At 46.9% G+C, this 27,002-nt stretch overlaps 1 protein-coding gene across 2 annotated transcripts in view; it reads right to left on the bottom strand.

The window, feature by feature from the left end:
* The window catches only part of TNR (tenascin R), a gene marked incomplete at both ends in the record, with an annotated part of 72,834 nt that extends 54,933 nt beyond the window's left edge, over nucleotides 1-17,901 (bottom strand). The window contains 5 exons of one of the 2 annotated variants that reach the window (XM_081300340.1): nucleotides 3,448-3,598; nucleotides 5,839-5,954; nucleotides 8,217-8,480; nucleotides 14,657-15,133; nucleotides 17,403-17,901. In XM_081300340.1, coding sequence (XP_081156466.1) covers nucleotides 3,448-3,598; nucleotides 5,839-5,954; nucleotides 8,217-8,480; nucleotides 14,657-15,133; nucleotides 17,403-17,901 — 1,507 coding nt within the window. Of the gene's footprint in view, nucleotides 1-3,447; nucleotides 3,599-5,838; nucleotides 5,955-8,216; nucleotides 8,481-14,656; nucleotides 15,134-17,402 lie in introns of those variants that run through there. The other variant, XM_081300341.1, reaches the window with a different exon arrangement.
* Nucleotides 17,902-27,002: the final 9,101 nt, after the last annotated feature.

Here is a 27,002-nt window from a genome sequence, read left to right as displayed (position 1 = left end):
AACTTCCTGCCATTCCAATTTGTCATTTGAGTCTTTCATTAGACCCTGATGTGCTTTTGACCCTGGGTTTCTATGAAACACTCTATGTCCTTCCAGAAACTTCTCTTTAGCTTCAGGTAATTCAGGTACATTTTCCTTGCTGGTTAGCTGAGTGTCTCGACTGAGACTTGTTTTTTAATCAGCCCACACTGGTCCACCTTCTGCTCTGACTCCAGATATGAGGTCTCTCTCTCAGCTGTCACGGAGTCCCTTGACTTTTCAAAGTTGGGCTGTCCCATAGGCACCACTCCCTCTTTCTGGATCTAGCCCACTGCTGTTTTTTATTAAGCAACTTTAGGACTTGGGGTCTAGCATCTAGCACCAGCCAAAATGAAAATCACCAGACCACTTTGGTGCCAAGTGGTTGGGAGATCAAATGAAGTCCTGTCTTTTGTATTTAAGGTAGTCACATGACTGAACAGAAAATATCCAGACTGCTTCTTTTCAGCATGCTGCACTTGGTGGTTTTAAGTAACCTGGGCCTTTTTAACTTCATTTAATTTAATTAAAAGATGGAGGAATGGCCTCCTTACTGTGGTATGAGCATAATGGAAAGAGACGCTTAGTCAACGGGTTTTGAGTAGATGAAATGAATGGGTAAGCCTCTTCACCATGAGAAAGGGGGAAACATTTCAGGGAGCTGGAGCTTCTAGAAGAAAATAAAAGGTATCAGGGAAACTCAAATGACCACATAAGGCTTTTGTCCTTCAACTCTTGGATACAAAAAAATCCCGGACCATAATGGAGTGAGCATATCAGACTGTGATCATGTAGCACAGAGGGCTCTAGCTGCAGGAGGTCTCATATTTGCATGCACTAAATGGCCTGTCCTGAAGAAGCTGAGTGCAGATGAGGACTCAGAGCTCCACAGGAAGGGGCTGGTGTAGGTCAGACCTTAACAGAAGGAAATAATTAAACAATCGTTTCCTACAAACAGCTGACGGGATTGGGAGCTGGCCATCTTTTCTGTTGTCACCCTTGGATTCTGCCCTTTGGTTGGTCACTTGGTAGTAATGTCGCATTCTAATCAAGGAAGGATCATCTTGCTTTCAATTTAGTCCCAATTTCTAAACAAACACAAGTTCTACTCAAAACGTGAACTGGAATACACGTTTCTCATTTTTCATTTTTTTCCCATGCTCTGTACATGATGTCAAAATATTAACACTAGGACTTTTCTTCTTGATTGAAAAAGATCTGCCTGGATTTACTATGGATTTCTAGATCCACATTTTAATTTTAATCTTAAGGGACTTCTAGACCCAGAAATACTGCAAAAATGTGGTTTGACTATAAGACTAAGGCAGGATTGGACTCCCTTCTTTAAGTTCTTTCAATGCTTTAGAAGACTAATATTCAATTGTAATGTTCTCTCTCCTCTGTGAACCATCCTTTGTCTTCTACAAATGCTTTTTTTTTTTAAACATGAAATCACAAGAATGGCTTGGGGACCAAGAAACAATCCTTATCAGAAGTGAAGAATCTGTACTTGTCATCTAATGTCAAGGCTTCAGGTTGCAGCATAACCCTGGGGAACTGAGCGGTGCCCTTAGCCTTCTGGATATTTCTGCAGAGCACTTTTGGATTTTAGGCTATGGGGTTTCATATTTGGACTAAAACAGTAGCTTGAAAGCCTTTTTTTTTTTTTTTTTTGAGTGAAACTTTTTTTTTTTAAACAGAACATTTTAAATGGCTGTTCAAAATATAAAACAGATCAAAGTGGAGCTGCCCTGGTTGGAGGCATCTCAGAGGAAGTAATTAGAGGTGTGGATCTCCACCTGATCTTGGCCTCAAGGCACAGGTGGTGGAACCCTAGGGCATCAATGGAACACAAGCTAATGCCATCAGAGTTTTAATCAGTGCTTCTCAGACAGAGTACAGGCCTTAGCACCTGAGGTTCCATGGTTCCAAGAAGCAAAGGATGAATCACTAATCTACATGGTCTTATTTCACAGTGCTGTGGTTCCCTTTCCTGGTCAATTCAATATTTTGTTCTGGACCTAATACTGTCTTGCAAGGGTGACACTTTCTGTTTATGAAAAATAAAACTGTATCAACGTTCACCTATCTCGGTGTTTGTTACTGACAAGGAAAACTGCTTAGCCCGGGCCACAGCTCTCCCAGCAACAAAATGAGAACAAGAAAATGATCCCACAGACTACATTGAACTTTTGAGGAAAAAAAAGATATTGTGTGAAGGCACTTACATTTGCATCACAATTGCTCATTTTGGGCCTTGAAGTTGAACACCCTTTGTTAGTTCAGGAAACAATAAGGCAAATAGAATAGAGTTAACTAATCAATCCTGAAAATATAATAACCTTGAAGGAGATGAACTGTGGGGATGAACTAATAAGCAACTTATGTTGTCACACTGAAAAGTGACCCAGCTCTACGTACTGTTTTTACATGGTTTGTCTCTGACTACTTTTACTTCCAAACATGGTTTCTGGGTATATATTTATATACTAAGTGTTAAATACTCACTTTTATTAAAAACATTGAGTCTTCATTTGGACCTACAAATGTAAAAATCCTGGCATCTCTTTCCCCATTTTGCATGTGTCCCCTTGGCTCTGAGTCTGCAGAGCAAATACCTCAGTGAATACCTCTGATGAACAGAAACCACCCCACGGGCCACAGCAGCTCCATGGTCATCAATGAGACTTTGGCCATCCTCAGATAAGGATCAACCAGATCACAGTCCCGCCAAGACTGCTTGAGTACTCACATGTCTGTCCCCTTTGTCTATATAGCTTGGCAGTTCATGTCAGTAACTGCCGAATATATGAGTCTTCCTCGTCTTCCCAGGGTGGCCATCCTAATTAACGTTCCTTCCCTGCTTCTCACCATTACTTTTTTGGATGGGTTTTTGGGTGGATGGCCAGATCTGATTTGTTGGGATTCCCCAGAGTTAGGCCTCTGGATTAGGACTCTAGTAACATTAGCGACATAGTACTAATCACTTTTTATACTTTATCTAATTTAATCCTCACACTGACTCATGGACATACTATTGCTCCTCAGTTGTAAAGCAGGTTGACATCTGAGAAGGTTTGGCTGACTTTCTCCAAATCTTACACTAGGTGAGATGAGTCTTTGTCATGAGATTTTGGTTCCAAAGCTATGGCACTAAGGGGTTAACATACGAGGTCTCTTGGTGAGTCATGAGGATCAGAAAAATTGCCTGGAGAATCTCGACAGAGAGTTCCTGAATGGAACACGGATTTCTATGCTTGCAAAGAAGAGCAAAAGGAGTATTGTCAGCTAAGTATCTGGTAGAGTAGACCCATCTCCAGGCCCTCCAATCACTCAGCTCTGGCAGGAACCTAGCGGCTGTTTGCCTCCCCACATCTTGGGTGATTCTGCAGTTCTTGTTCTTGGGTGACCTACAACTGGAGCACTCACCAGTGGAGACGCTGGCCGAGGTCGGGGGGCTCCGGGCTTGTTCTTTCAGGGCCACCACATTGACAATGTATTCCTCCCCAGGCTTTAGCCCAGTCTGGTTAAAGGAGGTGACATCACTTGGAAGCTGAGCAATCACTCCTCCTTCATTGTTCTGAAGATTGAGCGGGAGGGAGCAGAGACAGGAAAAGAGAGAGTCACCAGGAGTGAAATCAAGGAGAAGGACAGGGGACACTGACTTGGGAACTGGAAAGTAAAAACGGGGGCTACTTCTACTTCCTCCAGGCTGACAGAGGAGAGTCCGGGGCTAGGAACAACTCCCAGCAGGCTTGGTGAGAACCGATTTCAAGAACATTTCTTTGGCTTCTCCTGAGTTTTTAAGTTTGCCAATAAAAATTAGTCATGAGGTGATGCAGATTGGCTCTTGCCAAAGACTAAATGTTCAATGGTTACAGGTAACATCTATCATTTTTTTTTTTGTCATTTAGTGTTACGAGCCTGCCTTTGGCTGTTTAGAAGAGTACAGTTGTGTGTAAACATCTTTATCATATCCACAATGTATTTCAAACTAAGATATTCCCAGATTTTTTTAATGAGCTGGGGCTATTATTTGGCTATATCTGGAATTTCTCATGGTGCTACAAAGGGTGAAAATCTATCAGTGTCATGTTTCCACCTCACCCAGATGAGTTAAGACTCAGAGACATAATCGTGAAGTACCAAAAAAAAAAAAAAAAAAAAAAAGAAAGAAAGAAAGAAAAAAGAAACACGAAACAAAAATACAAAGGAGAGTGGTAGAAGACAAATAGGTGGAAAGGAAATGAGAAAGGAACTAGATGATGTTGGGTCCAGAATCTAATATCTATCTACCATCTACCTATCATCTATCTACCTATTATCTATCTATCAATCAATCATCTGTCATCTATCTATCTATCATCTACCTACTGTTAATTAGGTTTTCCATGTGTGTGACCTTGGAAACAGAGGGGACAAGAGGGCCCCCTTTGAGACACTCCCCTTCTTCCCTATTCTTTCATCTCAGTTTATGTCACCTCGAGTTCCCTGTATGTCACTTATAGCCATGCTTTTGTAAATCAACGTGATAACCCTCCCACAGCCTGTGACTTCTGCCTACAGAGGCTAAAGAGGTTATTCTCCGCTGCCATGCATTTGATCTTGGAATGCCCTGGTCAGCCCCTCTTTTATTTAGAGTTTCACATATTGTATGTAGAACAGGAGAATCTGGCACGATTTTCTTTTCTTGCTTGGGCAGCAGAGTAACATGATCTTTCTGTTTTCTTTTAAACTCAGTTGCTTTCCATTGATCATTGTCCATTTTAACTCGGATCATTTATACAATAATAGATTTGCATAGAACGACTGTTAGGAGCATTTGGCTTGCCATGATAGGACTACATCCCCAGAAGATGTTTGGTGGGCAGAGCCCTGGAGCAGGGAGCTGAGACTAAGGTTTTTGTCTTATGCCTGGTACTAATTAGGGATCTTATGTCATCTAAGTTCTCTGAGTCTTCGTCTCTACACACTAAACTAAATTAAACTAAATGTGAAATGTGGGGTCTTAACTCTGTGAACTTGGAGATCCTCTGTAGCTCCAACAGTCCACGATGTCAAGAATGTGGTGGTAAAAGAATGGCAAAATCATAGTCTAGTTCCCCCCAATGTGTCACTGGCATTAAATCTGAAGAAGTCTGAAAGGTGCTCTTTCCTGTTGAAGGACAGGGACAAAGGGAGGGATATGGCTGAACTTTGCCCCCTCAGGTGTGGTGGTCAGGGACAGGCGTCACGGCAAGCCGGAAACAGTTTTAGGATTAATAAAGAAATACGTAAGCTGCTTTACCTAGTAGAGAGGGATCTTAGGGTACTTTTAAACTCACAGACTGAGCATGTAATTTGCTTAAAGAAAAGGTTGCCTAATTAATAGGTTATAACTTCATTCTGAGTAACTGGGAGAACCAGGGCGTTTCTGCGAGGCCTCTAACCTCTGGGGACATGAGCTGACACGAGCTGACAGTTAGTCCATCTGTTTGTACAGAAAGAATCCGTGGAACCCGAAGCTGGTTCCACTTGGCCCCGGCTTTTTGATGGCCCAGTTTCCTAGCCACTAACATGGGACTCTCCAAACCCTGGAAGTGTCTCAGCAGGAGCTGGAGCGGCTTTCCAGGTCCCCCCTGTACAGACCAGGGGCTCTGCTCCTGTCCTCAGCTCTTGGTGAAAGGAGCCTTCTGCAGCCCAGGCACCCACTTAATGCCCTCTCATGTCTCTACTGGCCTGGAGCGAGACCCTGAGCAGTGCTGCCCTGCTGCCCTGCTCCCCAGGTGAGGCACGAGCCGAGGGAGGCTGCCGGGCATCCTGGAGGGCAGCCGGTGTTACCTTTGGGATGAAGCTGATCTCCCACCCATCGAAGGAGAATGAGAAGGGCTCCCACTGCACCTCCACGGTCGTCTCCGTAATAGTCTTGAATTGCAGCCCTTGAGGAGTGGAGAGATCTGGAACACAGCAATGTGGGTGACAATGTCACGGCTGTCCCTGGCAGGGACAGAGAGCAGTGCCTGGCTCTTGTCTTGTGAACCCACTCTATGCTATGGGTGTGGTGGCCTGTGGCAGGACCGCCCCATCCTACCGCAGACACAGTGTGTCCTGGTGCAGATGGGCGCACTGCCCTGGGGCTCTGGGGCTCTGTGTTGGTGCAACACAGGAATACACTTGACGAATGCAAAACTTTTTTTGTGCTTTCTATTACATAATAGAAACTGTTAATGTTAAATATAAAAGTCATGTTTTCTTTTCCTTACTAATGTGATAAATCTTGGAATGGAATAAAAAGCCTTTTTCGGAGAACTCGAACACTATCTTTGGAAGCAGTACAGGATTCCTGGGAGGCAGTATTGTGCTAAGCCCAGTGTTCCCACCTCGTTCACAGGGAAAGGAGGCAGAGAAGGTTTGGTTAAAGATGTGGAGCTTCAGAAGGAAGCCCGGGGTTCTTCTCCTGACCATCTGATGTGCACTGAACGTATTTTAGGGAGCGCAAATCCCTAAATTTAGGGCAGTCTGAATTTTCATTTTGTGTACACAAGCAGAACAAAGGCGTACACCAGCTTTGCTCTTATTTCACTTTCTCCAAATTTCCTCCAGCTGCTCCTTCCGTATTCTCCTCTCCCTCACTCCCTTCTGCCTCACTTGTCTAACTTTTGGCTGTCTCTTAATCTCCTCCCTTTCTCCCCCCAGCCTTTCCCCCCAACCGCACATACACACACACATGCACAGGTTCAGTGGGGTGAAATATGCTCGTCCTAATGGAGTTCCAGTTACCAGCCCTGAAATATGACAGCACAACTTCTCTCAATTCTCCAGGGTTCGACTCCCATTTCAGCTTCACCTCTCCTGGGCTATTCCCGTTGGAAAATTGACAGATTCTCATCTTTCCCATCGGGAAGCTTCCTGGCTGATAGGCGGGGCTGGTTCTGAACCCACTTGAAGGCATGTCAGGCGCCTTTACATGATTTTGTCCTTGTCACCTGGGAGCGTGCCTGCAGGGATGCCCTGAATTGGCACAACCACCACCACAGGGGCTGGAAACCTCATCCGTGCCTGTACACGTGGATCAGAGTGGGGACGCCTGGGAGCCGGCCAGCACTGGGGGTGGTGACTCATCCTGGAGCCAGGTGGGAAAAGCAGCAGATGGTGACCTGCCTCCACGGATCACTGCAGATATTTAAAACTAGTTCACAGGCACCAGAGGAATTGGGGGAAAAAAGGTCAAATATAAACAGATAATTGTAGGCATATTAACAGAGTCAGCATTTGTGAGAGTCCAGTACTATCCCAGGACTTGGGTCAGCTGAGAAGCAAGGAGGCAAGACGACTTCTGCAATCCTGCCCTGCTGCTAGTCCGTGTCCTTGCCTCTTTCTAAGCTCTGCTCACGTCCTCAGGCTTCTGTGAAGCCTTCAGGGCCAACTCTTTATACCTTGACCTTTTTTTTCCCTCTGGAACTTCACGTCCTAGAGCCTTAACTTTCACCACAAAAGTGAGCCATTAAGATGCGGTGTTATATCCAACATGGTAGCGCCTGCTTCCCATCCAGGCGACTTGGGAGGCTGAGGCAGGAGGATTGAAAGTCCCGGGCCAGGCTTGGCAGCTTAGAGACACCCAATTTCAAAATAAAAATGAAAAGGGCTGGGGATGTGGCTGAGGGGTAGAGCTTGCCCGGCACCACAAACACACACACGCCAAGATGTTCTGCTAAAAGTCATAAAGAAATGCTGCCACCTCTGTATGAGAAGTGGACGTTGTCGCTGTGGTTTTAAACAAGGAGTTTTTCTTTCACTCTGCTATGTACTTGCCCTGGGGAACATGCCATCTATTGGCAACTTGCTTATGGTTCTTCCTATGTCCTATCTCCTGGTTTTGGATCCTAACTGTATTCAAGGTCTGTATAAGTCTCATTGGGTACATGGCTTCCGTTTGAGTCTAGCTTCTAACAAGTCAGTACTCAATAATTAAGTACTTTTGTTCTTTTGGTTTTATAATTTATGGAAGCCGCCTGAATTTGGAAATTCTCTTAATAGGAAGTGCCTGTTTAAAGACACACCCTTTTCTAAGTGGGTCATGTCTGAAGCCCTTCCCCTCAAGAGCCGAAGACGATTATAGGCGTCCCTGGAGAATTCAGAAAAGATACCACTACCATGAATGCCCATGATCTCATGTGGGAGAAAAGAAAAATGAAGCAGGAAGGGGGAATGGTACGTACGGGTGGCCACCTTGGCAGTGATGGGAAGGCTGGGGATGTTGCTAATGACAGCGTAGACGCTGATGTTGTAGGTGAGACCTGGCTCCAGCTCCGTGATGGTGACACCACTCCAATCTCCAGGCACCCGCTGCTGGAGCTGGAGGCCCCCCCGGGCCGTCGGCTGGTAAGAGATCACATATTCCGTCACTGCCATCGGCCCGTCCCATTCCAGCTCAAGGGACCTGTCGCTGATACCAGCCACTCGCAAGTCCTCTGGAGGGGCAACTACCGGGAGGCAATACACAGACAGCGTGAACTCAGAGGATTGCCTGCCCCACCCTGTACTCAACTCTCTTCCTCGCCTGTCACCCCCCATGCCATCTCCACAGGGTCTGCAGGCTCAGCGGACTGAGTGATTTGTAACAGCTTCACCTCCTTTCTGCACTTAGTTATCCCAACCTCCATGAGGCTGTGAGTTAGTGGTGTTCTGGAGCTGGCTTCTTACTGGCTTGTAAAAGTCAGTCATCAAATCTTCAGGAATTTCACAAGATGGTTAGATATAACCATTATGAAAGGTGAAACTTTAAAAACAGTGAAGCAAATTGCATTAAAAACAAAGGTCGTAAGTATTCATTTTAAAGTCGTTTCACTACATCTTCCTATCATTTAGGCCCCTGAGTGACATTTGTGTGTTCCATCTCTCTGGTGGAGATTCTGTGTGATGTGTCTATTGCGTTTCCAGTGTCCCGTTGAGTGACCTCATGTTGGTAGTTTGAAGCTGGCCACACGGGGAATGTTCACACCATGGAAACTGGTCAGAGCAGAGCTTCAGTTTTTTTGGTTTTCTCATCACAGATCCAGTTGTTAGATATTTCATAACACATCGCTGGCCAAAAGTGTTGGTAGTTTACTAAGTTACTGTCATCAGATTGTCCTGAGAGCCAATGTCTGAGTGTACAAATGGGGCTAAAGACTTCATTCCTTGTTATCTTACAGATTATGACCCCAAGACAGGAACCCTTGTACACTATGGTCTGATAAAGACATTTAGTGGCTCCTTCTCATAGCATTTTTTTTCCTTTTAAAAAAAGAAAGTTTTGGAAGAAATGTAACATGTTAAACTAATTTTCATTAGCCTTGACCTTGGAGGTGATGATCAAGAAGCCTTCTTGAGAGCTGTGCTTTTCTCTCTTGTCTGACTTCCCAAATGCTACTCAGAGTCACCAAAGGTTAAACCACATTGAAAGAGCCTTTCAAGTCTGGTTCCCTTGGGAAGTGAAGATTCACCAGAAGTGTAGGCATCAAATAATTGAAACTTTAAGACTAATTAGAGGATAACTCCAGTGCTTCTGTAATTGGACCTGCTCGGAGATTAAATCAAAGATCAGGCCAATACTTAAATGATCATAATTAACCTATACATTCATATGTAGTGAAGGGTTTGGTTGGTTTAAGAATTGCCATTGGTTTTGAATTTCTCCTCTGGGTAATCTCAACCTTTCACCTTTACAAGCCAGAGGTCTAGGCCAGCTGCTTTTCATACCTGCCTCCTTGTGCTCACACATGAAACCTCAAATCCTCAGCCAGGGCAGAAGTGAGGAGCCCTTTGACCCAGACCCACAGGAGGGAAATTAGCAGCATTTATCTGCAGTGCTGGATATTGGCTTTGATTGCATTTGATCAAAACCATTCATTGTATAAAAACCTAGAGAGCCGAGCTTCCTCTATCAGAACCAAAACAAAAATTTAAAATTTATTTTTAAAAATGTACAAAATTGAAGAAGTGCAAACGATATTTAAACAATTTAACCTTCCAATGATACTGCATAAACTTGCATCATTGATAATTCTGACATTATTGAAGATGTGAACTGCACTGAGACATTCAGGGCAGCCTGTATGGAACGGCTCCTGGGACCAGGGAAGGACTGATGAGAACCTGTCAGTATTTGGCACCGTCACACTGAGAATTTATTACACACCAGGCCCAGTGCTCACTGCTCCAACATGGACTATCTCATTTGACCTCTTACCAACACCACGGAATAGGTGTTATCATTACTTCTATATTATAGGGGAGGAAACTGGGCCACACAGGGGACAGACACAGAAGCTAAGATTAGAACCCAGCCAGAATGACTCTAGAACCTCTGAGCCCAAATGCAATTCCAGTTTACATGTACATGGCATTTCACAACCTAGAAAACATGCCACACACACCATCTAACTATTTAAAAAAATCCGTTGACAGCAGCCTGTAAGGTAGTCCAAGGAGCTATAATTATTTCAACTTTACAAAAGAGGAATCTAAGGCCTGGGTCAAGGCCTGTGTCAAATCAGGAGTTGGGCTGTAGGTAGCAGACTGATTGTTCAGCCTGAATCTTCTATGGTTAGAGCTCTTTCTCCTATGATTTAAGGAGTAGAATGTGGATTGTTCTCCATGCACCATCCCCCCAAGTAGAACTACATGAGAAGCAATCCAGACAATTGTGTAGGATGTGTTCTCCAGAATAGTGCTCATCCTGGAGCTAAGAAAACCCCTTTTTAAAAAGTTATTTGGAGCATGTCTCTTGTGATTCAGCATGTTGTTCCCAAGTTTCTTTTGCAGGACATTTTTCTGTCATAGGGGAAAAAAAAAAGGCCATTCCAAATTTCAAGTCACCAACAACTCTTAGGGCCTATGGGACAAGTCAGTGTATTCCTTTCTGGTTCTCTCTTCTAGAAAATAAAGCTAAGCGTGACAGTGAAGGGTGATCTGAGCAGATTGTTTTAGAATTGTTAAGTGAACAAGAGGGGCAGAAGATTTATCTCAGCCGCTTAGCCTGAGGCCTGAGCCTGGGGGGAAACTCTTCCTTCACTTCCCGTGGAGGAAGAGCAAGGGGTGTCTTTCAGGGTAGTGTACTTCTTTGAGCAGTGGCTCAGTGGGGGACAGCATCGCTACTTGCCCTGTAAGTGAGCAGCAGCTGTGTACTTTGGGAGCCAGTAGTCGTTACCAAGCAAGACAATGTGGGGTTACAAAGCAAATTATAATGGAGACTCAAGCCTTGAGTTGATGCATTTGTGGTGGGGAAAAGGCATTCTCAGTCTTACTTTCTGGAGTTCCAACTTTGAAACTTAGGGAAGAGCAGGCTGCTAAAAAGGAAGAAGTGGTGATTATCTGCACAGCGCCCACGCTGCTTACGTTTTTCAACCTCACGTCACTTTTGCACTTAGGTGGTGAGAGCAACTGGAACCAGTCCACGTTGTGTCTTGCTCTAAAACGCAAGGGGTTTCGGGTGCCAAAGGTAGGGCTGGCTGCAGTCCTGACAGAGGCAGGGGCTGATGTTGACAAATCTCTGCAGGCCCGACTGAAGTCTGGGGAGCAGCTTTCTGGATTATTTCCAGAGCCTGCTCCCTGCTTTGCCCTGGCTCCTAGGGAGATCAGGACCGCTCACAGCCAGCTTCTGCTCTGGCTGCCATCACTGGGGAAGATGCAGACGCATGGTCCCAGGTACTTCTTTGCCCCATCTCTCTAATACCTTGATTTCTAAACATTTAAAAGGGCTCAGCTTTTATATTGAAAGGTCACTTCTTTGTGGCTGTGGCTTTACAATGAACATTTCTCAACTCTGTCTACTTAGCAGTTCAGAGAAGATTAAAGAGGGCTGGGTTCTCATTCTTATTCTGCCATTAATGAGCTGTCAGGCTCTGGGAAAGTCTCTCTCTCTCTCTCTCTCTCTCTGGACAACTGCTTTGAAATCTGTCAAATGAGAAGGCAGGAGTAGCTTCTATGTAAGGCAAGTCTTAAGTGCTCATATTCATGAATTGTTTGTTCTATTATCTACACATGTGCAGAGAATAGAGGCATAGAGCTTGAGATTCTGTTCCATGGTGCACCATGAGCAAAAATCAAGCTGAGGAGTCAAACACAGTGGCCTTGCTGACAATATTCAGTTGTGTTCCAGCTCTGGCGACCCAAGCAGCCTCAGAATGAAATCCACACAATGGACAGCTCTTCTCCATGCCCTTGCCAAGGAGAAAGCGGTGACCTCCGAGGGAGTGTAGCCTGCGACTCTTCATTACCCACCTTCCCAACCCTTCCCTCTCCCCTCTGTGCTCCTCTAGGCGGTAGGAGCAGTCCTGCTGTTGTGTGTGCACCTGGCCAGAAATGTCAAGCAGGGGATAAATAGCCCCCCCCTCCGACAGCCTTTTCACAAACAGCAAGCCAAGGAGCCCTTGAGGAATGACCTAGATTCCTCTCTGGCAGAGACCTGTGGCATTTGGTTTTAAAGGCAAGCTTTAAGAGCAGTACTTCATGCAATGAGAGGTGGTTCCAGGGTTGCTATAGAAACAGATGGAGATTATGCAACTGTCCTTCCTCACATGTTTTGGGAACCTGTTAAGTGATTTATCTGGGCCTACAGAAGTCTTAAAGCAGCATAGAAGTAATGTGTGTATGGTTTGGACTCAACCAAGTCATAGGAATCCTGACAGTTACTGAGTCTTCCCGGAGGTGACCAGGAGGGCTCATCTCCAATGCATTTTGGACCCTGGATCAGATCAAGCTTTTGTTTGTGAATGGACCCATCCCTGTAGAAAGACAGGTCAAGAACATGAGGGCAAGGGCAGACATACAAACACTGAGTCTATTACGAGTTGTGTATGGGATAGAATACCCTCAACACAGCAATGGCCAGAAGTGACCCGGAGTACTCTCCAGGTGGGGCTTAGCAGAAGCTCATCCTCTGGGTGGAAACTAAGTTATGCTTTATCCTTGCTGTCCAGAAACTGCCTGGTGACTTTAGATTCAGAAACAATGAGGCTTAACTTCTGTCTGAATCTTGCTTTGGAACAATTGATACAATGACCATATTTGTAGAGCGACATTCCAGTTCAGTAAACAAAATTGAGAGACTAAATGAAATAAGTAAAATCAGAAAAAACTTAATGTAGAAAAAAAATTCTCCTAGGCAGTAGATTATCTTTTTATTTTATTTTAAATCTTTCATGATTGCCATTGATCTTGCAAAAGAATGTAACTTGAAGTCACATGGTGGGAAGTTGGGTCTGCCACAGAGCAGAGTGTCATTGAAGATACTGAGGAGCAGGAGGCTGGTACAGCCAGTTTCCCAGGATTTCTCCTTTAGAAAACTCCTGGATTTGCTCAACCAGAAAGTTGGAAAATGTTTGTTGTTATTTCTGCTTTTAAAATTTCCCAGTGGGCATCCCGAGCTTTAAATGGACAGGATCAATTACTAATCTGTGCTGTTTAAAGCACAAATAAATGTCTCAGCAATACTCACTGATTAATCAGAGGAGGATGAACAAAAGGGAGACAATGAAAATAACCTGTTTGGGGTCAAAATATATTTTTAAAAAATCAACCCTAATTAAATATTAATATATTTCTCACTGTTGGATTGAGAGCTCCATTTTCAGATGCCCCCTGTCCGTCTCTAAGGTATGGATTATATTTGGAGTGAGATTTGTGCTGTAGTCATCAGCAACAAAATGAGCCCCCTCCTTTTAATATTCTGTACTAATCATCGGAATGTCGCTGTTGCTGGATGCCTATAGTAGTTTTTTTTCCTATTTACCTTTGATTTCTTGCCTGCACTTTTCTGCTTGTAGGCCCTCGGTCATTTCATGAATCAATAACCCTCGCCATCTGCAAGCTCCAAGGTGAGTGGAGATCCTCGTAGACTGGCTCGCGCCCCCTGAGGAGCTCTGTAAAAGGAGGCAGCCTGGGACCATGGCGTCAGGCCTGGTAGCCACGGGTGAGCAGGTGCCCGCTCCATCTGCTGTGATTTGGGTGTGGTCTGGTGGTGTCCCCCAAGGGCCCCCAGGTGGAATTTGTCCTCATTATGATTGAAGAAAGTGGAAGCTATCTGACTGTGGTGTCCAGAGGTGGAGGTTTTGGGGGGTGGTCAGGGTAGATAAGGCCATCAGGGTGGAGACCCCGGACTGAATCCTGGTGGCTTTGTGAGAAGAGACACGCGTGGGCTCTCTGTCTCCTGCCAGGTGACACCCTGCATGCTCCTGCACTCTGCCAGCAGGAAGGCCCTCACTCGATGTGGCCCCTTGACCTTGGGCCTCCAGAACTGGGAGTCCAAATAAGCCTCTTCTCTTTATAATTCAACAGCCTGTGAGATCCTGTAATCAGTGATAGAAAACAGACCCGCAGCCTCCCCTGGCACCGCAGGGACAGTGGGGTGTCATCACTGTTAGTAAGTTGTCGGGGGTAAAGATCTGCCTCTCAGCCTGAACTTGACCTTTCCTAAGCCCTCTTTTAATCTGCCTCACCAACTGTTATTGACTTGAAACATCAGCTGTCTTGGAAAGCAAATGACTACAACCCGACCGAGAATGACCTTACCTAAAATTCACCTTCCCTCCCGCACCTGTTTCCAATCTCCCCGGAGGTGTCCAGTTAGTGTGCCGGACCAGCCCTGCCCAGCCTCCCGCCCAGCTCCCCTTCCTACCTGCTGAGCAGTCAGGGCCCTGGTAGCCCTCTTCACAGACGCAGAGCCCCTCCTGGCAGTGCCCTCGCCCGCTGCAGGCATTCAGACACCGCCGCTGGCCGCAGTCCTCACCGACGTAGCCCTCCTGGCATAAACAGGTGCCGTTGGCACAGGTCCCCTTCCCTGAGCAGTCGCCGGGGCACCTCAGCTCCCGGCAGTCCTCGCCCGTGTAGGGCTCTTCACAGACGCACTCCCCGTCCACGCACAGCCCCCGGGAGCTGCAGTCCGTGGGGCACCGGAGCTCGGAGCAGTCGTCCCCGCTGTATTCGCTGTCACAGATGCACTGGCCGTCCACGCACACGCCCCGACTGGAGCAGCCCAGCGGGCAGTAGGGCTCTGAGCAGTTCTTGCCAAACCAGCCTTCATTGCAGATGCAGCCACAGGACTCCAGGCTAAAGTTGCCGTGGCCGCTGCAGTGAGGGATGTAGTCCAGTTGTCCTGGAATGGTCAAGGAGAAGGTCAAGGGCAGCAGCGGCCTCTCCTATAAATGGTCAAGGCGGGGAGATAGGCAGAGACCTCTAGTGATCTCTGATCAGATTTGTGTTGCTAAGAGTTAAGCTCCACATAGTTTGGTACACTATCAATTTAATCACTATTTTCAGGTGTTATGGTGCCTGATGCTAGCACAGTGCTGGGGGCCAGGATGAAGGAGATCTGATCCTCCCCCTGGAGCTCATCTTCAGGGTGCCTCAGATTGGGGTCATTTCATTAGAAGTTGATTTTAGGTGAAGATTCATGTAAAGGTCACTTATTGGAAAGTACCTAGTGGAAAAACCTGGTAGGGGAGACGGGCAGATCAGAAGGGAGGGCAGGCAAGCTATCAAGCAATGTCCCAGGGAGACTGACTTGGGTTCAACCCTGCAGGGTCACACCACATTGAGGACTGGGGGCTGTCCCCAAGGGCAGTACATTTCAGGCCTCTAATTCTCTCTTTGGGCAGGTCCAGGGATTCCAATAGATTCAGGATGGTCCTGTATCAAAGATGCTCACTCCTCCGTTATTGGCTGTGGGGACTGAAAGGGATTGGTGGGGAGTGCCAGTGGGTGTGGGCTGAGCACTGGGTCAGCGGGCAGAGGAAGGCGTCCTGCCTGCTATCAACTGACAGTTCATTCATCAAAGCTCAGCACCAGGTTGCTTCAAAGTCTTCCAGCGTCCTCAGCCCCACTCACCCTTTGCTGCAATCCTCTGGATTCTTTGCATATCCCTGTCTTGACCCTTGCTGTGGTATAGCTACAGTGGTTAATTGATGTGTCTAAACAAACTCATTAAGCACACACACACCAAGTACCTGCTTGGCATCCTTGTCTGCACTTGACCCTGAGGATGTGAAGTCTAGTAAATTCACTCCGCTTCTTCATGCACTCCCTGTGGCCTGAAAAGATACTACACTGACATCGCTCAGCAGTTCTTCCTCGTATGATTTTTCCCATCTGCCAGGAATCCTGGTAAAAAGACCACTTACAGAAGCCACCCTGCTTCTTGAGCAGCAAAGAGACCGTGGAAACCTATGACATTCCCCTGCTCTGCACTCCACTGGACAGATGAATGACCCATCAGTTCTCCCAAAGAACAGGGGACTGAGCGACGGAGCACCCCCTTCTAGCCTTCAGCTGTTTGTCTCTTGTGTGGGTGAGGGAGAGGAGAAGGAGCTGAGGAAAACCCATGAAATACTTCATTACTCAAAAGCTGTGACCAGGGGACTATGGACATCCTCTGTTAAAACTGCACTCCACTCTTATCCCGAGGAGGCCTTGAGATATGGAGCCCTAGAAGTGGACACTGGCACCCAAGATAAGGTAACAGATGCCCCTGCTCAACAAAGAAGGGAAATGCCTGGGTCTGAGGTACCCTGAGGTGAGAACAGATGGGCACAGAGCTGAGCGGGCTGAGCTGATAATAGCTCCACTTATGTGGGGCCCACCAGAAGCCAGTCTGTGATATTTAATGGCCCCTTGTTCTAGTTTGGATGATAACCCTGTAGATGTGGAAAGGAAGGCACAGCTATGCAACTTACTTTGTTTGAAAGCTTGGAAGCAGCACAGGTAGGATTTGAATTCAGGAAGTCTGGCTCTGGATACTTAATCAGGCTTTGCAGAGAGGTACAGGTAACAACTCGTAAGTGCTACTAGTTAGCAGGCAGGCAGAGTGAGGCATAAATCCTCAGAGCATTTGCCCTTTTGGAGGGCGGGATGAGCTGTGTGAGTGTGTGTGCATGTGTGTGTGCACAGGCATGCGTATTTGTGGAGGGAACAGGGTTAAAGCGTCCATCCTGCTGGAGAAGATGCGGACAGGTCCTCTGAGACCTTAATGACTATCATTTATTCCGATGGGAGAAAGGCTGCGATTGAGTGAACACAGCGCCTGCTTTCTCTAGTCCCTCAGGTGAACATGAATAGATATCAATTCAACAGCCTGTGAAGACCAAAGATGAATGAAGACAGACATCAAATTCCCTGCTTGCCGTCCAAGTTGCTGTGCTGAGTCGTTGTACCATTACCTGACTCATCCCCCCCAAATCAGGTTAATGTATTTCAAACTGGCTAAGCAGTGTTGAGAATCCCTGAGCTGAATCCCTGGGGACGGGCTGCGTTTAGATCTCACAGACTCGGCAGGCCTGAGCCATGGATGAGGGTACTTTTTTAAGATGCAGAGTTTGCTCCCTTACTTCACCTCCCTCTCATCCCCCACCTCCCGGCCCAGACTCTACCTGTGGCCGTGCTTTCTTGACAGCAGTTGGTGGCACACTGGTCCCGCAGCACTGACACCTCCCTCTCCAGCATCTCGATCCGGCTCAGCAGCTCCTGCAGCACCTGGGCGGAGCCGGCACACGGGCAGGCCTTTTTGGGGAGGTTGATCCTGTGGGTGAAGGTGACCTGGCTCTCGTGGTCCGAGGTCTGCCCTGTGTACTCTGCCAGAGTCTCATCTTCCGCACTCACCTCCTGCTCGGCCGAGGCCTCTAACCCCGAGGAGCAGAGGCTGTCCAGGGGTACGTTAATGTTGTACACGTGGTTGAAGACCATGGGCTGCTCTTTGCTGGATGTGCTGTAGTTGCCCATGCCTCCTTCGTCCTCCACTGCCTGCCTCTGGACTCTTTCCGTGGTCACCTCCAGCTGACACTCTGAGGGCTTGAGCATGGAGCCCAGAAGGATCAGGTTGACACCGATCAGCATATTCTTCAGGACCACTGTTTCCCCATCTGCCCCCATTCTCTCAGCCAGAGCTCGTTCAAGACCAGCCTTCAGCACAGGGCATGGAGTTGTGGGAATCTGCAAGAGAATCCAAGGGCCAGTGCAACCTCTGAGACCTGCGCCTTGGTGCCACCACTCTCCCTAGTCCTACAAAGCTGAAGTAGGGGCAGACAAAGATTCTGGCAGGCACTGAGGAGGGACAGTGGATGCCCAAGCCAGAAAGTCCCAAGACTTTGTTCTTGGAGGACTGGATCTCTGAAAATGGATACTGCTTTTGCATAAGACTGTTCTGGCCTAGAACTTAAGGACTCTGGCCCCCATGGCGGGAAAGTTTCTCCTAGAAGACACACGCGGCTGGGAGCGGGGGCTTTGTGGATAGAAGGTTCCTCTTAGGAGAGCTCAGACCTTCCTTTCCTTCTGGTTGAGAATTAGATGAAGTGGGCCAGGGAGCCTTACCTGTACGTCCACAGTTCCCCTAGATACCTATCAGGAAAGGGCCCCACGAGCCACTTCAGAGAACTTGCTAACTCCTTTAAACTCACCTCTTCAGCACAGGTTGACTTTTGTATAACCAACCAGGCAAATAATACAGTTCCAGGTAATTGTAATTGTTAATTATCATTGGGTACACTTGTGATTATCTGGGACTGTGTGAGCCCAACTTTCTTTTAATCATCTCATTAGTATAGTTCCAGTGCTCTGTGACCACAGGGTGCCTTTCTTCCAAGGTCCTGTTGAAATTGCTAAAATAATAAATTACCTCCTCTGTTGGTTACCTAGTCACTGGGAACCAAGGAGTACAATAAATTCACAGTAATGAAAATCTGTTTTACAAAAACTGTGTTCCCTTTTTATTTCCTATGTAAAAAAAAAAAAAAATAAAAGAGACTGACAAATTTTCGTTCTGAAGGTTTAGAGCTACCAAGAAGATTAAGGACTTGGGAACCTAGTGAGAGTGACTGTGAGTCTGAGGAGAAGGTAGCAGAGGGCACGGAAGGCGCACGGTGCATAGACCCTGCCGTGTATCTCACTCACCCCTCAGGGCAACGAACCCCAGCACTTGACCATATACTTATCTTGCACTGGAGTGATTTCTGCCTGGATAGGTTAAGATTTGCAGGCAGACCAGACTGACGTCCAAACCCTTCTTCTTAACTGCTGTATTCCAGCACCTTTCTCAAAAAGGGAGTTCAACTCTGTCTTGTCTCTGAGAGAAATGGTGGAACTTGTAGAATCTTCCCAGAAATGCTGGATTTTGATTGGGCCTCGTTCAGTGTTCCTTCCTCCGCTAAGCATTCTTCTCCATCTATTCCCTGCTCTGCTCCCCCAGTGTAGGCTGAGTTAACCCCCATTATTCCACAAGTCCCCTTCTAACAGCACTGAGGGTGCAAGACTGGGCCTCCTCGGCTTGCATCTCCCCACCTGGACTGCCAAAGCGACTGGGACCAGCCTGAGTCTTATCTGCAGCACGTGACAGTGTCCAAGACAGGGAACGTGCCCAGGGTGTGGTGGTGAGTGAGTGGATGGGCAGTTGTATGAAAGGCTGAACAAATAGATGAATGAGTGAGCAAGTGCTCAGCGGGCAGAAGGTTGGCTCCTTCTCCAATTCATTTGATCCCTCCCGGTTAACCCCAGTCACGCGCTGTTCTCTTCAGTCTCCACTCTGAACAACGACTGAGGTTGGTTCAACTAGGAGCGACATGTATCACTGACAACCACAGAAACTCTCTCTTCTTACTCAGCCTGTAGGTTGTATGTTGGACTGTGGCCCATCTCGGTTTCCAATATGCAGAGGAAGCAGAAGACCAGAACCGTGGAGACCACAGGCTCCTGAGCCAGCTGCCCAGGCTCGGGCCTCAGTCCCTTCACTTTATAGCTGTGAAGAGATCCCTTACCCTCTCTCTGCCTCAGTTTCTCATATATAGAGGTAATAATGGTACCTACCTTAAGGAGTAGGAGTGACGACTGAGTTTATTATCTGTATAATTCTTATTAACTAAAATAAATATGGTTTGCAGACAGGTAGAATATTTTTTTCTGGTTCTTCTCTTTTTCAAGAATTGCCCTAAAACTGCTGGAATATATGAAATGTCCTATCTATTGGGGGACATCAGAAAAGACTGCTCCTTAGCATAACCTTGTGGAAACACTGAGTGTTGTGGGAGATGGAGAGCCTCCTTCACATTTAGGTGAGGTAACTCTACCTTGGGGGCAGGTGGAGGGTGGCATCTGAACCAACTGCCTTTATAACTATAAGCTCTCCCACGCCCCCCTCCCATCCCAGCTCTACCTGCCTTCCTGATTCCCCGTGTTCAGGCATTACACTTCTGCCTTCCTGTTATTGAACCTTTCCAGGAACGGCTCTGCCCTCCGTCATTTACACAGGGGAGGGGTCTTGCTGTCTCTCCTATTGGATTAAAGTTTGTTTATCTGATCCATGTTGATATTACTGAACAACTTTTTTTCTTGTGGGAATTATCACACAATACTCTGTAGTACTTAGTGCAGATTTCTGCACCTAGTTGATACTCAATAAATAAATAATAACGTTATAAATGAAAAGGAAGACAAGTGACAGGCAAATCAAGAGGGAAAAAAATGTTAAGTCCTACACTTTGATCCCAAACAACAGCAACAAGATTATCCAGAGAGGGTAAGGCACAGTGTTATATGGGGAAAAACATTCAATAACTAAACTTGCTATAAGTCAGTCAGGAGTAACCTCCAAATTCTTATTTAAACATAGGCTTTATTAATTGAAATACAGAATAAAGGATAAACAAGGGGCGGCTCTGCTCTGTACTACACTGATCATCAGTCAAAACTGGGTGGCTAAGGTGTTAAAAGGGCTCAAAATTGTGTCATATGAGAGGAGGTCATTCATTTCTGAATCACTTATTCATTAATAAACCTTTTTTATTAATAAGTATGTACTATCCTGGCCCTTTGTTCATGGAAGTTACATTCAAGAGTGTGTGGGATGGTGGGGACAGACAACTAGTACCAAAAACAATTACGTGTATTATAGATACCATAACACATTGTATGTTTATGCTATTTAATACATGGTAAGGTAACATATACTTGGGTAGGTTTGCATCAGAAAGGGGTAAGTGCTGTGGAGAAGAATAAAAGATAAGCCAGCCAGCCTGGGAGTTACAGGGCCAGGTGGGGTCAGGTGATTCTTTAGAGAGGGGGCTGGAGAAGCCTCTCCGAGGAGATGATTGCTCAGTGCAGATCCATCAGAAGCAGGGTAGCGGGGGGAGCAAATGACAGGGGCTGTGCATCCCAGCCATGGGGAGCGGCAAGAGACAGGTGAGGCGGAGTGATGGCACATCTGGGGCCAGGTGAGAAGCTGATGTGGGGAGATGAGGTTAGAAGAGTAGTGGGGTCTAGATCATGAATGGCCCCCTAAGCCACCAAAAGGACTTTGACTTTCACTGTGGATATATGGTTGCATGTATTCTCAAACGCACCCACGCACTCAAACATTTATTATGACCTCCTTACAGTCCTTGAGAAATGCATGGTCTCAAGGAAGAGATAAAAATGTCAGTAAACACAATGACAATGCAATGTGATAATGACCGTGAGTACTAAGTGCTGGAGATGCCTAGGAAGGCCGGGAGGTAAAACAAGCCGTCCTACCAGGGAAGGTGACACAGAGACGAGTGAGTAGACATCAGTGCTGTTTGTCAAGTATTTCTGGCCCGGCTTTCCAGGCACACAGTAAGACCACATTTTCCAACTCCTTTTTGGTTAGGTGAGACCATGTCACTAGTTCAGCCAGCCAGTTGTGAAAGGCAGTGACATGTGTCACTTCTGGGCTGATGCATTCAGTTGCTTAGGGGATGTCCTCCAGTTCTTTCTCCATGGTGACTCCGTGTTCAAGATGGTGGCTGCGCTGGCAGTCTGGGTCCCCAGAGGACTACCGTGAACAGAGTTCTGCTGAGTCACGGTGAATGTTCAGTGTAGGAGAGAAATACTCCTCTGGTTTTTGAAGCACAGATTTTTGGGATTGCTTCCCCTCCTCATCCCCCCACAGCGTAACCCCTTCTATCAGAAGATAAATACTGAAATGGCCCTTCAGGGATTCCTCTTTAGTAGAGACAGAAGTTCATTCCATATGGGAGAAATTGCATTTGCAAAAACTCTGATGTGAGCAAGAACACAAGTATCTGAAGGGCTGTGAAATGTAAGGGACTGGACATTTACACAGCAAAAGGGCCCCGGGAGGTACTTTCCATCAGCTGGGGAAATGTACATGGGAAGAGATTTTGGTCCACTATAAAGACTGTCTTTCCTGGCACTGAGCACTGCTGGTGTCACCATGGGCAGTGAGCTCCTGGTCACTGGACCTGTTCAGGGACAAGCAGAAACACTACTTGGTAAGAATGCTGAAAGGGATTTTCAAGCATTGGAGGAGACTAAATGGGACTAAAATGAATGTTACCGTCTTTTCTTTGCTGATATTTTATAAATTCACAGTCTTGGTGGACTTTTAGGAATCTACCCACTACAAGGTTGTATTGATTTCTAGGGCTGCCATAACAAATCATCACAGACAGGCAGCCCCAAACAACAAAGCTTCATCCTCTCACGGTGCTGGAGGCCTGGAAGTGCATGATCCAGGTGTTGGCAGGTCAGTTCTCTCAGAAGGCTCCGAGGGAGACTCTATTCCTGCCTCTTTTCTAGTTTCTGAGGATGCCCGGGAGCCCTGGGTGATCCTCGCCTGGTGGATGGTACAGCCTTCTCTCTGTGTTCCGTTTGTTCTCTTTGTATCCTCACACGACCATCTTCTCAGAAGCTCACTGGCCATACTGCATTAGGGACCCCACCTACTCCAATCCGAAGAGGTCTTAGGAGCCAGGACTTCAACCCAGCTACAGCTCAGGTGCATAATTCAGCCCCAAACAAATACCAATAGTAACTGGACCAAAATAAGCTGTTCTTTGAGTTGCTTTGCCTCATTCCTTGCAGTAACCCTTTAGTGTAGGGAGGAATGATATTTGGGACTCTGGATATTTATGGCTCTGGGACGACTTGGGCAACAACCAGTCGAGATGGGGCATCAAGCAATCCGAAGGGGACTTTAGGCAGTTGGACCAGCTGTGGACAATCAGTAGGAGTAGGGCACTGTGACAATTTGCAATGGTGGTAGGTCCTCTTTCTATGTCCTTTATTTAAGATGAGGAAAAAGAGCTTCAGGAAAGGCCGAGGAACTTGACCAAGATTGCACAGTTAATGAGCAGCGGAGCAGGACTGAGCTGGATCTTGCTGGCCAGTGAGTGCTCCCCACTGCTGTTTCCCAGCCAGGTTTAATTAGTGGCCACACACCGTCTCCAGGAAAGACTGAGCATCAACACTCTGACAGATCAACCTTCTCCTCTCCGGGGTTCAGATTTAGGGTTTCCTGACAGCGATGACTTTTAGCTTAATGTTTTCTCCACTGATCCAGGCTATTTCCCCAGAAATTGCTTCAGTCTCCCCCCCTGAGAGAAGGCTTGTCTGATGGCTTTTGATTTATAAATGCACAGCCTCTCTCTGTCCCAAGACTCAGGAGCCATTTTAAACCAGTAAACCTCGGTCTTAGAGGAGCTGGGAGACATCTTTTTAAACTTATCCTTTGCCAGGGAGTTCTCTACGGAGCCAGCAGTTTCTGAAAACCAGGGCCTGGCATGGGCTCCCTCTGCTTCTCTGAGCTCCTGGGGGGTGGGGGCGTGTCTCACTCAGTCCCAGCCCTGGCTCCCTGCAGCCCCCACTTCTGCCTGTCTCTTAGGAAGGCAGAGAAAGAAGGCGGGTGAGCGGATGCATGCTCCCGCTGAAGCCACTGAAGCAGGAGGGAGGGAAACTGAGGCTCACTAAACGTCTACTTGACAGACGTGCCTTCATTCTCTCCCTCTGCCTCCTAGTTCTCTGCTGTCGCAAAGACTACTGACTGCTCTGCTGAAGTGGTTTGGTTTTGCATTTTCAGTGAGGGTGGTGGGTAGATTTTTGCAAATTCTCCCAGAGAGACCTGGCCTCAGGCTGCAGAGTTCCTGGGAGTGCTGCCTTCGATGTGTGTGTCCACACTGTCTTTGGTGCAAGGTGGCGGGTGCCCGATGAAGCCGGATGCAAACCTCTGAATCCAGAAGCAACTCAGAAGCTCCTTTCCTCCCAGTACTGTCTTCGTGTCCATCAGACCTGTCATTCCACAGGACTAATGAGACTGCAGGACAAGAAGCAAAATGGACCAAGAATATAAAGTGGTGGGAGAAGGGGGTGCCTGGATAGATGGTGTGTGTCCCCCGCTAATCTGCCAGGTTGAAATCTCCACCTCCAAGGTGATGGTGTTAGGAGGCGACTAGGACACTGGGCATTCTCATGAATAGGATGAGGGCCTCATAAAAGAGTCCCTAGAGAGAGCCCTTGCTCCTGTCAGTGTGTGCCTGCAGCTAGAGGGCACCAAGAACCAGAGAGCAGGACCTCATCAGAGCCTGCATTTTATCAATGCTGTGAGTATGAACTTCCCAGACTCCAAAATGGTAAGAAATAAATTTTTGTTGTTTATGAACAGCCAGGCGTATGATATTTCATTTCAGCCTCTCAAGCTAAAATGGGGGAGAGGAGGGAAAAATCAGAGGAGGAGGGAAAGAGAAGATGAAGTAGGAGCTCTGGACATGCGCCAGGCTGGCAAGAGAAACCAGCAAGTGTTCTCCAGGTAGGGAGCAGACATGAACCTGAGGGCAAGATAACACACTCAGGCTCAATGACGCACTGAGAGTCAAGACAGATAGCCAACAACCCTATCAGGGAGAGGGCCACAGAGTTGCGGTGATTCGATGGACGGATACTCCAGAAATCTGTGCGGTCCCATTGATCCATGTCCTCACTCCAGCTTCCTTATCAATATAATTATCAGGGCACTGGCAAGGAGGGAGGGGGAGGAGGGAGAGAGGGCAGCCAGAGGCACACCCTTGACCCCAGGCCTCTGGCCTCTCTTACGTTCTTTAATTTTTTCCCAGAGACAGAGGAGGAAAGAGACAAACATGGGCCAGAGGGACCTCCAGGGAAAAATGGGGACAAATGAGTCTGTGGGTTATCAGGCAGGATGGGGGAGATGAACCCTGGGGGGCGGTGGCCGGAGCTCTGTTGGGGTTTTCTAGCTTCTGCCATCCGTCGTCCCCACTCAGTCTCTAGTGGTGATTTATCAGCCAGAACCATATTGGGAGACATTTTTCTGTATGCTTTTTTTTTAAAGTTAGAATTAGTTTAAAAATAGTTCCCTCCCTGCCATTGGGATGCTCTGTCACTTGGAGAAAGAGGGTAATTATGAGAGACGGGGGTGTAATGTGATTACGGCCGGCCCCATTGTGTCAGCCGAGGCAGTGCTGGGCCACAGGGAGAAGGCAGAGACGGAGTCTCCATCAGCACCGGGCCTTTATTGGACCTGTCAGATTTCTGAAAAGAACCTGAGGGCAGAAAACTCCCAGCAGACAGGACTCCACGGCTGGCCCAGAGCTGACAGCAAGGACGCAGGGTGGGGCGGGTTACTCCCTCCCACCAGGCCTGGCTGCTGGGCCCCACAAACCCTTCCCCGTGGGCATCTGCAGGAAGGGCTCTGGTCCGGGACCTGATGGGTCTGCGTGCATTGTTTATGCAAGTCGTGTCAGTGTGGATTAGAGAAGCCACCAAGGGATGCGAACCTGGCTGCTGGCCTTGTCCTCTGGCTCTGTCTTGTACTCTCTGGGGAGCTCTAATTGACCTGACCTCTCATCTGAAAAATGGGGTCTTAAATGTCAGTCAAGGGAATGACACAGTGAGTCATAAAAATCTCATGATGGGAAGTGCATGTGAGGTCACCCAGGTTCAAATCCTCACTGTACAAGGCCACCAGCAAGGATCTGGGAACGTGACTGCTGAGGAATGCCTATTTCTTTTTGGGCAGTTATGGCTGATAATTTTACCTCCAAAACATTATGATGTATGATATAAGTTTCCCCACGCTTTTTGGTAAGTAGAAATCCCATTTAGATGAGAACTGATCTAATTTTATAGACTCCAGAGAATTCTCAATGACAGTAGAGCATTTGACAGTTACACATATATGGCCCCATTTAATGCTCACAACAGTGAATGGGATTATTCCACTTTGTAGATGAGGCTTAGAGTATGGGGGATGCTTTGCCCAATTACACCCAGAAAGTGAGAACCAAGCTGGGTCCCCAGTCATATCTCCGACTCTTTAACTCAGAGGATGCCACATTCTCCCTGCCATCTGCTGCCTCTATCCTGTGGAAGGAGGTAGGACATAAATAATAGATTCCTAATTAATCTCCACCATTTTGGTCAAAAATTGTTCCAAAAGTCTGACCTTTTGCTGTCATTAGAGTCTATTTATCATCTGTGTTTCTTGAGCTTGGAGAACAGCATGTCACCATTTGCTATTCAATTATTCTTCTTGAAGAGTCATTTCACCTTTCATCTTTCCTTCTTTACATTTAATAAACCACAAAGAAAGTTCCTTTGCAAGAAAGATTGCCAGCCAGACTGCAGCCCAAATGGATGGTTTCTATTTCCTGCCTAAGAGACCCTTTAGAACAGGCTGAAATATTAGATCTGGATATAAAGAGTGGTCTCTGTCCTCCTGGGACTTATAATCTAGTGGAGATGACTAGACTAATACATGTGAATCAGAAGGCCAAGGCCAGACGGTCCATTTTTATGTCTTAAACTGAAGAGCACTCATTGAAAGAAGAAGTGACCAGAGAAGGTCTTCTGAAGAGGTGGTGTCAGAGTCCAGCAGAGTGATGGTACGGGAAGGTGGATAGAGTTGTGGATAGTGGATGGTGAGAGACGGCAAAGGTACAGTTCAAGAAGAGTTAACTGAGCCCCAAGGACAAACTCAAGAAAGTCTGACCTCTGTAGGGACCATTTTCAGCCTTCACGAAAGTTTAAAGTCCATAAAAACTAGATTATGAAAATAATACATTACATGTCTGTGTGTGCCCATTAGATAAGGGGCTGGTCACATTAGCAGAGCTCCCAGAGCTTGCTATCTATGGACCCAAGGGGTCTTAGGGACCAACCCGGAGCCATGCTGATTTATAAAACATGGGCTTAGAACTTCTAATAGTTAT

The sequence above is a fragment of the Spermophilus citellus genome (assembly GCF_964194105.1).
Source record: "Spermophilus citellus genome assembly, chromosome: 6".
NCBI lineage: Eukaryota > Metazoa > Chordata > Mammalia > Rodentia > Sciuridae > Spermophilus > Spermophilus citellus.
This window is presented reverse-complemented; position numbering and strand designations above follow the sequence as displayed.